General features: G+C 36.0%; 1 protein-coding gene across 1 annotated transcript; it reads left to right on the top strand.

The window, feature by feature from the left end:
• Positions 1–2,223: 2,223 nt before the first annotated feature.
• On the top strand, positions 2,224–12,591 carry LOC148113870 (vomeronasal type-2 receptor 26-like). Its single transcript, XM_087891555.1, has 3 exons — positions 2,224–2,361; positions 10,958–11,084; positions 11,162–12,591. The coding sequence occupies exons 1-3, from the start codon at positions 2,224–2,226 to the stop codon at positions 12,058–12,060; spliced, it is 1,164 nt and encodes a 387-aa protein (XP_087747681.1). The 3' UTR covers positions 12,061–12,591.
• Positions 12,592–13,728: the final 1,137 nt, after the last annotated feature.

Genomic DNA, 13,728 nt, shown 5'->3' with positions numbered 1-13,728 from the left:
TAGGGCCTGGATATTTACAGGACTGCCTGCTGCCACTGACTGCCTCCCACCGACCATTACACTCACACAGAGAGGGCCTCCTCAGGGTGCCGTCAGCTAAACAATGTCGACTGGTGACTCCCAGGGGGAGAGCCTTCTCTGTGGGGGCTCGTGCCCTATGAAATGAATTGCCCCCAGATATATGAAGAATCCCCGACCTCTGTGCCTTCTGTCATGCGCTGAAGACCCTGTTATTCCAACAAGCCGTTCTGATGGGACAATAATTTTAATTGGGTTTTAAATATGGGTTTTTAATATGGTTTTATAAGGGTTTTAGAATGGGAATTTTAAATTCGGCCAAAATTGAATTATTTTAATATGGTTTTTAAATTTGTCTTGTATATTGTTTTATTATGGCTGTTCACCGCCCTGAATCCTTCGGGGGAAAAGCGGTATAAAAATATAATAAAATAAATAAATAAATAAATAAATAAATAAACAAACAAAAATAAATAGCTATTGATGAAGAAATTATTAACAAAATGATTGAATATGCTGAAATGAGTAAACTGACCTTTGAAATTGGAGAACAGGAAGATAAACAATATTATTTGATACGGGACTTATTTTATCAATGGATAGGCAATAAATCTTGGAGATAACTATGTAATAAATGGAAGTTGATATAAATTAAGTGATATAATTTCTAAAGGAAATGAGCTTGGGACATCTAGTGATAATTATAAGGGGGGAGGAGCACAAAAGAATGTCACCGATTGATATACTGTCTGTGATTGTATAGAATGATGAATGTTTTTATGTTTTGTTTTTTGTTGTTTGTTTTAAAATAAAAAAAAGTTTTATACATAAAAAAAAAACAGAACAGAACAGAATAGAATAGAATTACAGTAATGCCTTTACACATACATATATTTACAGCTCTATTTTGCTTTATGGATCTAATGATTTTATTTTTTGTCTTGAAGCTCATGCATTCCTGCCTCTGCAAGTCCTCACATGTCTTGAAATTGTGAATGAGACATATGTGACTGTCTCACTATTATTATGAAATTAGCCAGTTTGCCTTTTCCAAATACTATGGGACTCCATGAAAATGGGAGCAACTGACACTGAATAATGGTAATTATTGTCCCCATCCTATTCCAACCCATGGCTGGGACCCCCAAAGCTCTATGAGTTGATTTGATAGTATGTTGCACTCTCTAATTTTGTCTGAAGAACACCTCCAGGAGGCAGATCTCTCTGATCTATTTCAAAGATCTTGTAGAAGACAGAGGCATTTCTACACAGAAAGAAGACACTCATTGAAGATGTTACTATTGGTGGAGATACTGTTAATAGTATTGCCTAAAGTGCTGTGCAAGAAATCAACCCTTCAATGTGACTTTCGGGAGCCTCTTCCTATTCGGCACACCTATCATCAGCTTGGAGATGTTAATATTGCTGGCATTATTTCTGCATTTGTGATATTTTCTGACCCCATTGAGTTCACTCAACATCCTTCACAGGCATTTCATGATGGATTTCTGTAAGTATATCATTAATTTATTGTCAAGCTCTGAACTTTGCTGGTAAATCATATCATTCTTGAAATATTTTCCACTAGTGGTAAAAACTCCTGATAGAACCATCTAAAATAGGATGCTTCCGTTTATTTTATCTGATGTTATATTTTACTTCATTTTCTAGGTAAAGTTGAAATAGCTGAAATGGAGATCAAATCTCCATTTATAACAAATCACATCTCAATAACTATTAATATACAGGTATGTATGGTTAATTCCATACAAATTAATTCCATACGAATATGAAGCTGTTACTACCATTAAGGAAGAGAAAGCATATATTTCCCATGACATGTTTCATCATTCTTTATTTCAGGTACCAAAATGTAGCAATTTCCTTTTGCATATAAAACATTCTTAAATCGCTGCAGTTTGATAGTGAACCATTCTCACATATAGAAACAAGAATTGTTTCACACATTCCACAAAATATGTTGTACGAAAGGATTGTAAGTGCCATAATGTGCTAAAGACCTTTCTTAATGTGCTGTTTCTAATTCTGTTTTACAGAATAATTTTTCAGAATTACCAGCATATCCTGGCTTTAGTGTTTACTGTAAAAGAGATCAATGAAAATCCCCAGATCCTACCCAACATCACGCTGGGCTTCCATATTTTTAACAGCAATTTTAGTCCAAGCTGGACTTTCTTTGCCTCAATGATTCTACCTTTCACTCAGGGCAAATTCATCCCTAACTACAAGTGTGGGATCATAAATACATTGGCTGCAGTCATTGGGACACCTGACATCTCTCTTCACATGGCAACTGTACTGGGAATCTACAAAGTTCCTCAGGTAAGATGTGTTGAGGATATATATTATCATTTTGCCATATGTCCACAAATGTTGGTATGCTTCTTTTTGTAAAAAGAGAGATCTTTCAGATTCCTAGATATTATCTGCTTGATAGAATCATCATAGCACCATGAATCACTGTCATTCTGAACAGATGGTGGGGATAGAATCAATTGAAAGGACTGTTCAAAATCAAAATCTGGAGAACAACAATGATTTGCTGGCTGGAAAAAAGGAAGAAATAAATCAAGTTAATTTGACTTTGGAGCAGGGAAAAGAGGCTGTCAGGATTACGATGGAAGGTCGCACACTGAAAACAAAGGTTTTGGCAGAGGTTTCTATGCAGTTAACTGAAAAGCAGCAAATAGACTCTTTCCTGCAGACTGATAAACTTTATCGTGACAATTTTTGGCTTTATAAACAGAATCAGTCTTTAAGGAATGAAGTGACTGATTATATAAGCAGGAAGAGTCGAAATGGAGGTTTCAAATTGAAGGAAATAACTTTTAGAAGAGAACGATTTCCAAGGATGCATCAGCCTCAAGTCCATATTCAAAAATTTTCGAAAATAAAAGCAGGGGGAGGAGCAATGCTGAAGAAGAAAGTATTACTGAAGAAGAAGGATTGGAAAAAAATATAGAAAGAAAGGAAGAATTGAAGATTTTTTTGGGGGGGAGGATCTTAATAATAAATCTGAAAAGTTTATTGAAATTTTTAAGTTTAAGTAAAAATGTTTAACTAAAAATGGATAGTTTTTTTTTAAAAAAAATTACTGAGGTATTAAAATGGTTAACTTTAAAGTTATTGGATAGCTTTTTGAAAGTTTTGAAATTGATATTTTGAAGAATGAATTCAAGAATTAGAAATAATTTAACTCAATGGATTAATAGTATCTTTAAGGTTATATTCTGAATATCTTATTGAAGTGTTTTTTTAAAAAACTTACTTAAGTACTAAAATGGTTAATTTAAAATTGAATGGATATAAAATAATATTTTCTTTTTCTTTTTCTCTAAAAAGATATGCTTTAAAGAAAGTTTTAAAATGTTTAAATTAGAATTCTAAAAGGGGAGGCTGATGAACAATTTTTAAGAGAGGAGTTAAAGAGTGTGAGGGAGTTTTGAATCTTGTAGTAAGTTAGTATATTTTAGCTTATGTTTTGTCTAATGCTATACCCTGTTTTTGCTCTGGGAGGTCGGAGGTGGGGGTGGGGAGGGGGGTTGAAGGTTGTGTGGGGATAAAATGGTTGTTTAATTTTTAACAAAATTAAAAGATAGATAAATGTATTAATAGAGAAGTAAGAAAAGTGGGGGAAATTTTATAATAAAGGAAATGATAATATTAAGATATGATAAATATTGGAGGAGCTAAAAGAAGACACAAAAGATGTACTTAGAAGATATATTGAATGATTGATTATGTATTGTTTGTTTGTTTGTTTGTTTATAAATAAAAAAACTTTTTAAATAAAAAAAGAGTGACATCTTGGTTGATATTTCATAATAAACACAAGTAGTTGCATAATTTCAGTATGAAAGGTAGAAGATACCCAACTGAAATGTGTATATATATGATTTCAGAGGCTCACATGCAATAGAATTTTCAATTGCATATGTTTATCTTTCTGTAGTTGACCTATGGCTCTGCTCCAGTCATAGATAAAGAGACTCAAGCAGTTTTCTTCCAAAAAATGTTTCCGAATGAATCCCACCAACGTAAGGGCCTCCTGCAGTTATTGCTGTATTTTAGATGGATCTGGATTGGAATTCTTGTAGTAAAGGATGAGAAAGGAGAGAAATTCCTCCAAGAGGTACTCCCCACTTTTTCTGAGCATGGCATCTGCACTGAATTCATAGCAGAATTCCCAAATGGAGCTTTTTACAGTGATTTTGATGAAACGATAAATGAAGTGCAACATATATACCATGTTCTCATGAACAGCACAGCCAATGTGATAATCTTATATGGTGAAATTCAGTCCTTAACAGTTCTGAGAAGTATCCTCCACATTTCAGAAGTGGACGATATACCAAAGAAGAATAAGATTTGGTTTATAACTGCTCAAACAGATTATACTTCGACTTCCTTTCATAAATCTTGGGATATAAATTTTCTGCACGGTGCTTTATCCTTTGCAGTTCACACAAAGGAAATCCAAAACTTCCAGGAATTTCTTCACAATCTAAATCCAAGCAACAATCAGAATGATCATTTTCGGAAAGGTTTCTGGGAACAGGCATTCAGTTGTTTCTTCCCAAACTCAAAAATGGAGGAGTCTGAGAAGAAATGTACTGGACAGGAGAAGCTTGAAACCCTTCCTACATCTGTGTTTGAAACAAGCATGAGTGGCCAGAGTTATAATATTTACAATGCGGTCTATGCTGTGGCACATGCTTTGCAATCTCTCTCTCTATCCAAATCTAGAGAAACAACAATGATGAAAGAAAGAAGGAAACATTTTCACAATCAAGTGTGGTGGCAGGTAAGTGTGTTATGAGGGTAGTGAGAAACCACCATATCTGTAGTTGCAACATGTGTCCAAAAACACTAGCAAACAATATTCTCCAGGGATATTCATGTCTGGAAACCCAAAAGTGAGATGTAATAATGGATTAAGTAATCAAAATATTCATAGGCTGATATTCAAATGGTAAATGGCATTCTACAAAATTTCTTAAAATATCTTTCTCTCCATGAAATTAATCTCTTGTCAAACCCAAAATCAAGAATGACAGATAGTAATTCTTCTAAGCTGATTTCTTCTTGTTTTACATCTATAGATAACATTTTGTCAATCTGAGTACTCTACTATCTATATCTGCAATTTACTCTGTGAATTATTAGACGGTGTGGCAGTGGTGGGATTCAGCCAGTTCGCACCACTTCGGGAGAACTGGTTGTTAACTTTCTGAGCAGTTTGGCAAACTGGTTCCTGGAAGAAATCATTAGGGCAGAGAACCGGTTGTTAAATTACTTGAATCCCACCACTGGGGAGCGGGGTATATTACTTCTCTTTCTCACAGATACAATATCGAATCTGAATTGTCTTTTACTTGTCTGAAATACTCCCCCTCCATCCCGGGAAGCCACTTCCTTATTGTTCTATAAAATCAGCCTACGGATAAATGGAAGGAGGTTATTACTGAATGTTGAAGCTGTATTGATTGATTGATTGATTGATTGTTGTTGTTGTTGTTATGTATGGTTTTTGGAATGTTTGCATTTGAAGACACAATTCATTGATTCTTGAAAGTACAAACATGCCAGTGGTAGGTTCCTACCGGTTCGCCCAGGTTTGCATGAACCGGTAGTGGTGGCAGTGGGAGACTCTGCCCACCGCCCGGATTTCATCATGAACGTTCTGTGCATCCGCATTCACGATAGCGAACCGGTAGTGAAGGCAAGTGGAACCCACCACTGAATCATGCCAATATTTTTTGGCATTTCCTGATTAGGATCTTCCCATACAATCCATAGGTGGAAGAGGAAGACTGATATATTGTGTCATTCTTATTCAAAGAAGATTCAACCTGCTGTAACGTTCCCATTTTATGAGGCATTGGTTCTGACCTCTTCATAGACCATTTGAGAGTCACTTGCATTTCTACACCCAGATATTCATAACAACACATGCATAGTTTTAGAGCAAATGGATGGAATGAGAGCAGCCTTATATGCTTCCAGGAACACGGCTCTAGGAGAAGAAGGGAAAGGAGTAAAAGTGTTTTTAATATCCCAGGCGCTTAAAATGTGAGATGTTAATTTGAGCCTACATTTTGTGACATATTTAGCAATACCAATAGCACTTAGACTTATATACCGCTTCAAAGTTCTTTTACAGCCCTCTCTAAGTGGTTTACAAGGATGCCCACAACAATCTGGGCCCTCATTTTACCCACTTCAGAAGGATGGAAAGCTGAGTCAACCTTGAGCCGGTGAGATTTGAACTGCTGAACTGCAGCTAACAGTCAGCTGAAGTAGCTGAAATAGCCTGCAGTACTGCACTCTAACCACGGCGCCATCTCAGCGCAGTGTACTCCCATTGGATGAAACAATCATCGATTTCAAATGATGGACATCTCAGCCATCAAATTCAGCATCCGCTAAATGCAGGATTTAAATTCCAGCAGACCCTGCTGGTGTTGACTCTGGCTCTACTTTAATGCATCCAATAAAAGAAATTTCATTGCCCTTTGGTCCTCATTTCCCATTGCCTAACCTCTTCTACTGAGACTTTATTTCCTAGGTAGAATATACTATGTTTTCCTGAAAAATAGTCCCTGGTCTTATTTTCTTTTAGGCCCCGAAATAAGAACTTGGGCTTATTTTTGGGTGTCTCTTATTTTTTTAACGTACAAGGGATGGAAAGCCCACCAGCCCCTTCCTCCCAATGCTTGCCGGCCCTGCATCCTCTCAGAGTCAGCAAATGGTGGGGTGGAGTGGTGCCAATGCACAGCCCCTGCCTTCTCAGTTACATTGAAAAATGGGGTCCTCCAGCTTTGCCACACACTCTGCAAGGAAAGACAGGTGGTGGAACATATTGCATTCCTTCGTCTCTGGCCCCACACAGGCTGCACCTGCCCCGTGCGCATCCTTCCCACCTCCTATGCTGGCTACCTCCACCACCCCACCACCGCTGCTGATCCTCTGAACTAGGGCTTATTTTGTAAGGGTAGGGCTTATATTGCGAGCAGCATGAAAAATCATGCTAGGTCATATTTTCGGGGTAGGTCATTAATTTTTGATTTTACTTTGTAAAAGTATGTCTATCTTCAATTATATTGTAAATTTTACTGGCAGCCTTTACTTAATGACAGTCATTGGGACCTGAGTTTTCATTGCTTAAGTGATGCAGGTATAAGTTGTGACATCACTTGACCATGCGGTTTAGCAACAATAATTTTGGCAGACCCCAGTTACCATTGTTAAGTGAGGATTGCATAGTTTTTAAAGCATGGAATTCATGTGATCACAACTTCCAATTTCCTTCTAGCTTCCCCATTGACTTTGCGTATGGAAAGCTAGCAAGATAGATTACAAATCACAATCAAGTAACTGTGGAATGCCATGACAGTCAGAAATAAAGGCCCATTCCTGACTTCCTGGATTGTGATCATACAAGCACAGTAAGGAAATCCTAAGTATCACTTGTTCTGCACTTACAATTTCTTATAATTTCAGATGGTTGCTGAACAAGCAGTCATTAAACGATCAACACCTGTACATAAGGGTTGCTATGCTATCTCAGTTATTGTTGTTGGTATGTCACTAAGTCGTTTCTGAATCTTTGCAACCCCATAAACCATAGCACTCCAGGCCCTCCTATCCTACACTATCTTCTACAATTTGCCGGTATTAATGTTCATTGTGCTGATGACACTACCTAACCATCTCATCCTTTGTTATCCACTTCTCCTTTTGCCTTCAATCTTTCACAACCTCAGGGTGTTGTCCAATGAGTCCAACCTGTGTCAAAGTATCTAAACTATGTGAGCATAAGCTGAAACATATGGCAAACATTGCAAGTAATTATACTGTCAGTGTCCAATTCCATCACTTTTTTCTTTGTTTGTTTACTAAAAAATTAAACATTTCTTTAAAAAATTAAATATATTCCCCATTTCTAATAGTTTATGACAGTTCTTGACCATTTGTTCTCTTGAAAAATTCATCACTATCTTTCCTGTCTTAAGTGTCTGTTTCTTTTTTCTGTGGTTTTTTTATTCATGTTTCCAGTTAGAGCATTAAGAATTTAAGAATTTCTACAGAATTAAAATAAGTAAACTATATGTTTTCAAACGTTTAGTTGAAAAAAGAAATGGAAAAAGATGTAAAAACTGAAAAGAAATAATTAAAAATTAAAAGTGATATTTAAGAGTTGAAAAAAGATTAAAATTGGGAACAAATAATTGAAAAATTGAAAAAAGCAATTTGAAAATTTGAAAAGGATTTTTTCTTTTTTAAAAAAGGGGGGATCTGCAGTGATCTTGGAGCCCATGAAAATAAAATCTGTTTTCATTTCTTCCACTTCAATTTGTTATGAAGTGATGCCATAAACTTAGCTTTTTTTATATTGTGTTTCCAGCCAACTTTTGCAATCTACTCTTTTACCTGATCAAGAGGCCCTTTAGCTCCATTTCACATTCTGCCATTAGAGTGGTATCGTTGCATATCTGAGGTTGTTTGATTTGATTTGATTTTGATTTTATTGAATTTATATACCGTCCTACTCCCGAAGGACTCAGGGCGGTGAACAGCCACAGAATAAAACACATAAATACAAAATTTAAAATAGAATAAAAACAAATAAATAATTTGGCTGAGACAAATTTAAAATACCCAATAATTTAAAACAAATTAAAATTTACATTTAAAAGGGGAAAAGATTTAGGCCAGGCCAGCTTGATGAAATAAGAAAGTCTTGAGCGCGTGACAGAAGTTGCACAGATCCAGGATCTTCCGTATCTCCGGGGGGAGCTTGTTCCAGATTGTAGGTGCCCCCACAGAGAAGGCTCTCCCCCTAGGGGCCTCCAGGTGACATTGTTTGGCCGTCGGCACCCGGAGGATCCCCTCTCTATGGTATTTGTTGATACAAGTACTGGTACTTGTTGATATTTCTTCCACCAATCCTAATTCTGGCTTGTGATTCATCAGCCTGGCATTTCACAAGATGTACTTTGCATATAATTTAAATAAGCAAGGTGACAATATATAGCCTTGTTGTACTTATTACCCTATTTTGAAGCAATCAATTGTTCCGTGTCTGGCTCTAACTGTTGCTTCTTGGCTGTCGTGCAGATGTCAGGTCTGCCCCAAACTGATCCCTTAGGAAAGGAAGATCCTTGACTCCATTTGATAAAAGCAAAGGGTTCTTTTACTAAAGGTGTTAGTTGCAGTAATGTAAAGCCAGCTCAGAATTCTCCAGCATTTGCAAGATACAAAAAAGGTTCACCCGGAGTCCATTCTTACCCCCCTGTAACCAGTCCATTTCCAGCCAACCACAGCTCAGCCAGATGTTTTGAGAATGTTGAGATGTTTGGGGATAATCCACATATTTCTCTGGGTGCTTGGCCTTGGGATGCTGGTAAAAACAGGATCTGGCTGGTCTGGTCTTTATCACCTATCCTTCCACTCTCCTGATTTCCCATCACATATAAGCACAGCTTTATTGCCCTTTAATCCTTCACCCCCTGAACTTCTGGCCTTTAATGGCAGGAATCAGGTGAGGTGCCAAGCTGAATCAGGAAGAGCTGACATTAGTCTTCTCAGGTGACAGTTATGGTCATCTGGTACTCCCAACACTTTAAGAACTTGCCACAGATTGTTGTGATCTACATAATCAAAAGGTTTAGCATGGTCAATGAAGCAAAATAGATGGTTTTCTGGAACTACCCTACTGTCTCATAATCAAGCAAATGAAGGAAATTTGATCTCCAGTTCCTCTGCCTTTTCAAAAAAAATATTTGTACTTCTTAGTTCTCAGTTCACATACTGCTGAAGCCTAACTTGTACCATTTTGAATATAACCTTGCTAGTGTATGAAATGAGTTCAATTATATGGTTGTTTTATACATCATAGTATTTATTATATATTTATTAGAAGTGATCTGGCTTAAGTAGCTTTTGCAAATAAACTAGAGCTTAATTTTATTTTTTGATGGTTGTTTATTTTGCAATTCTATGTTAATTTTTTTTCAGAAATCTGATATCTCTATCTCTGTTTTAGAATGATTGTTATTTATTTGTTTGAGAGATTACAACTTTAAAGAAACATTCATATGTATATTTTGAATATATGAATTACCTTTCCCTTCCTTGGTTTGTTCCTCTCTGATTGCTTTTGTGTTTCAGGTTCATTCTTTTCTGAGAAGTGTCAGGTTCAACAACAGTGTTGGTGAAAAGATCTCCTTTGATACAAATGGAGAATTCATTGGTGGATTTGATATTATCAACTGGATCACATTCCCAAACCAATCATTTCTTAGGGTCAAAGTTGGAGTGATAGATCCCACAGTTCCAGCAGAGAAGTTCTTCAATATTTCTGTAGATTCCATCACATGGCCAGTAGGCTTTAACCAGGTTAGCTTTTTGAATCCAGATTTGTTTGCCTTCATTTAAATATCTTTATTGATGAAAGTGTCACAGTGTCATCCCTAACTGACCTAGGTACAAATTTCCTGGAAACGGAAAGATATCAGTAAGATACTTTTTTAACTTTTCTAGTAATTGCTACTGAATATTAGGAAATATACTTTCCTGGCTCCCTGTTAATTATGGGCAATGGTTTTCATGGCTTTTAAGTAAAAGCTGCAAGCCAGCACAATAAATCTCTTTAGTTTGCTGACATCAAAATTCAGAAGTTGAAAAAACCAACCTTAACTAACTAGCACAGAAATTGTCTATGAAGAGTGATGATGGTTAACAAAGGCTATCGATACAATTATTGTAGAAATTTAATTAGTTTAATTTCAGAGCAATTACATGTAAAATTATGTCATCCTGCTACTTCATTTTTAAACTGCTGATTCCACAGCAACACTCAAAGCACTTCCTTTCCTCTTTGTATCTTAATATATTCTTCCTCATTCGTTGATAGGCATTACCTTTATCTTTATGTAATGATCCTTGCGAGACAGGACACAGCAAGGCCAAGAAAGAAGGAAAGTTGTTTTGTTGCTATGATTGCCATCTATGTCCAGAGGGGAAAATATCAAACGAGAAGGGTAGGACAATTTCAGATATACTTGGATTAAGCCAACACTATAATTTCCTATATCAACTCATCTGCATTCTTTTTCAGACATAGATGACTGCTCTCCATGTCCAGAAGATCAATATCCAAATCCCAGGAAAAATGTGTGCATTCCAAAGCGGATCACCTTTTTGTCCTATGAAGAACCCTTGGGGATTAGTCTGACTGTTCTTTCTCTTTGCTTTTCTTTAATGACAGCTTTGGTAATAACAATCTTCATGAAACACAAAGACACTCCCATCGTCAAAGCCAACAACCGGAATCTCACTTATACACTCCTAGTTTCTCTTCTCCTCTCTTTCCTTTGTGTCTTTCTATTTGTTGGGAAGCCCAATACGATTGTGTGTCTCTTTCGACAACCAGCTTTTGGGCTCATCTTTTCTGTGGCGGTTTCTTGTGTCTTAGCCAAAACCTTTGTTGTGGTTCTAGCATTCATGGCCACCAAACCCGGTTCCAGATTGAGGAAATGGGTTCGGGGAAGGATGGTCAGTTTCATTCTTCTATCCTGCTCCCTTATTCAAATATGTGTTTGTGCTGTGTGGCTGATAACATCCCCACCATATCCAGATTTTGATGCACATTCAATACCTGAAGAACTTATCCTGGAGTGCCATGAAGACTCGGTCATGTTCTACTGTGTTTTGGGCTTTATGGGTTTTCTTGCTCTGCTTAGCTTCTCTGCTGCTTTTCTAGCTAGGAATTTACCTGACAGTTTCAATGAAGCCAAATTCATCACCTTCAGCATGTTGGTCTTCTGCAGTGTTTGGTTGTGTTTTATTCCAACCTATCTAAGCACTAGGGGAAAATATACATTGTCTGTGGAAATCTTCTCCATGGTCTCCTCCAGTGCTGGCTTATTGGTGTGCATCTTTTCCCCCAAATGTTTTATCATTGTGATGAGACCTGAGCTTAATGATAAACACCAGCTCATGAAGAGAAAGCTTTAATAAATCTTTATGTTTGCCTGATATTCTTTATATGTACATGTTGGGTTACTTCCTCACTTCAACATTTAAAGTAGAGAACAATGAACAGAGACAGTGATGCTCTATGTTGCCCCGTCTTCTGGAGATTTGGATAGCTTGGAAGGGTTGAAGTGATATGCCTCCAAGAGGTTCATATACAAAAAGAATATAGAAAATTATTAGAAAATAGAAAATTAGGAACATTATACACAACTTTAGCAGATAAAAAGAAAGGGGGTATTGCCATATATGTAAAGGAAAAAATCAAATCAAATCTAAGATATGCAGACGACAAAGGTAGAATTTTGATGGTGGAATTGGTGATAGAATAGAAACAAATGCTACTTACAGTAATTCATGTACCAAATAAAAATCAACAAGAATTCTTTACAAATTTACACAAGAAATTAGTAGACATGGACTATGAAAGGCTTTGTATGATTGGGGACTTTAATTCGGTGGTGGAAGTTGAAAGAGACTATAAAAGTAATAAAAAGAATAAAAAGAAAAGAAGTGTGTTACCAAGAGCCTTTTTTGATATAGCATCTGAGTTCAATCTGCGAGATGAATGGAGAGAGACACATAGAACACATAAACAATATACATTTTATTCATACCCACATCAATCATGGTCCAGGATGGATATGGCCTGGACAACAGCAGAAATTCAAAATGAAATAGAAGAAATTGAAATAGGAGTAAATGATTGGGCCGATCACAATCCAATTATATTAAAATGGAAAACCCAAAAACAAAATAAATGATGGATAATGAATAAAATTTGTGTAAAGAAAAAAGATAGACAGATGTTAGAGTGGAGTTGAAAACATTTTTTCAAATAAATAAAAAAGAAGATACTTCGATACAAAACTTGTGGGATACCACAAGAGCCTATATAAGGGGACTGACCATCGCATATAATTCTAAAAAAAATAAAGAAAAGAGAGTACTAGTAGAAAATTTGCAGGAAGAATTTTAAAAAATTGAATATGAAGTACAAAAAGATCCACAAAATAAAAAGATAAATAAAAAATGGAACATTACGAAACATAAGAAATATAAATCACATAAATATTTTCAAACACATTTGATCAGGAAAGCATTGCTACAGATTTGGAAAAAAATAAAACAAAAACACTATGTTAGCCTTCCAATGTGGTTATCGCCAACAGGAGCATTGATATATCCAAATTTATTGGAGAAAAATAAGATAATTAGATTTAAGGAATTGGTAAATGATCAAGGAGATTTGAAACAAGAATTGGAACAAGAAATTGGTAGGGTGATGGATCGGTGGACATTTGCACAAGTGCAATCTAAATTTGCAAGAGATAAAAAGATGTATGAAATACGAAAGGAGTCACAAGATTTATATAAAATTATTCGTGGAACAGAGATAAAATTAATTAGTAATATATACCAATAGTTACTGAGGTATAAAATGGAAGAAGAGGTACTTAAAGATACCATGATTAGATGCACCAAAAATTTTGGCTACAATATGGAATTGGAGAAATGTGAAAAATTATGGGAAATAAATATTAAATTGATTCTTTCAACGGCATTCAAGGAAAACCAGTTAAAAATGTTCTACAGATGGCACTTCACACCAGTACGACTTGCTAAAATGTCTTTGAACAATTCTCCAAA

The sequence above is a fragment of the Pantherophis guttatus genome, chromosome 4, assembly GCF_059756535.1.
Source record: "Pantherophis guttatus breed Tessera chromosome 4, ASM5975653v1, whole genome shotgun sequence".
Taxonomy (NCBI): Eukaryota; Metazoa; Chordata; class Lepidosauria; order Squamata; family Colubridae; genus Pantherophis; species Pantherophis guttatus.
This window is presented reverse-complemented; position numbering and strand designations above follow the sequence as displayed.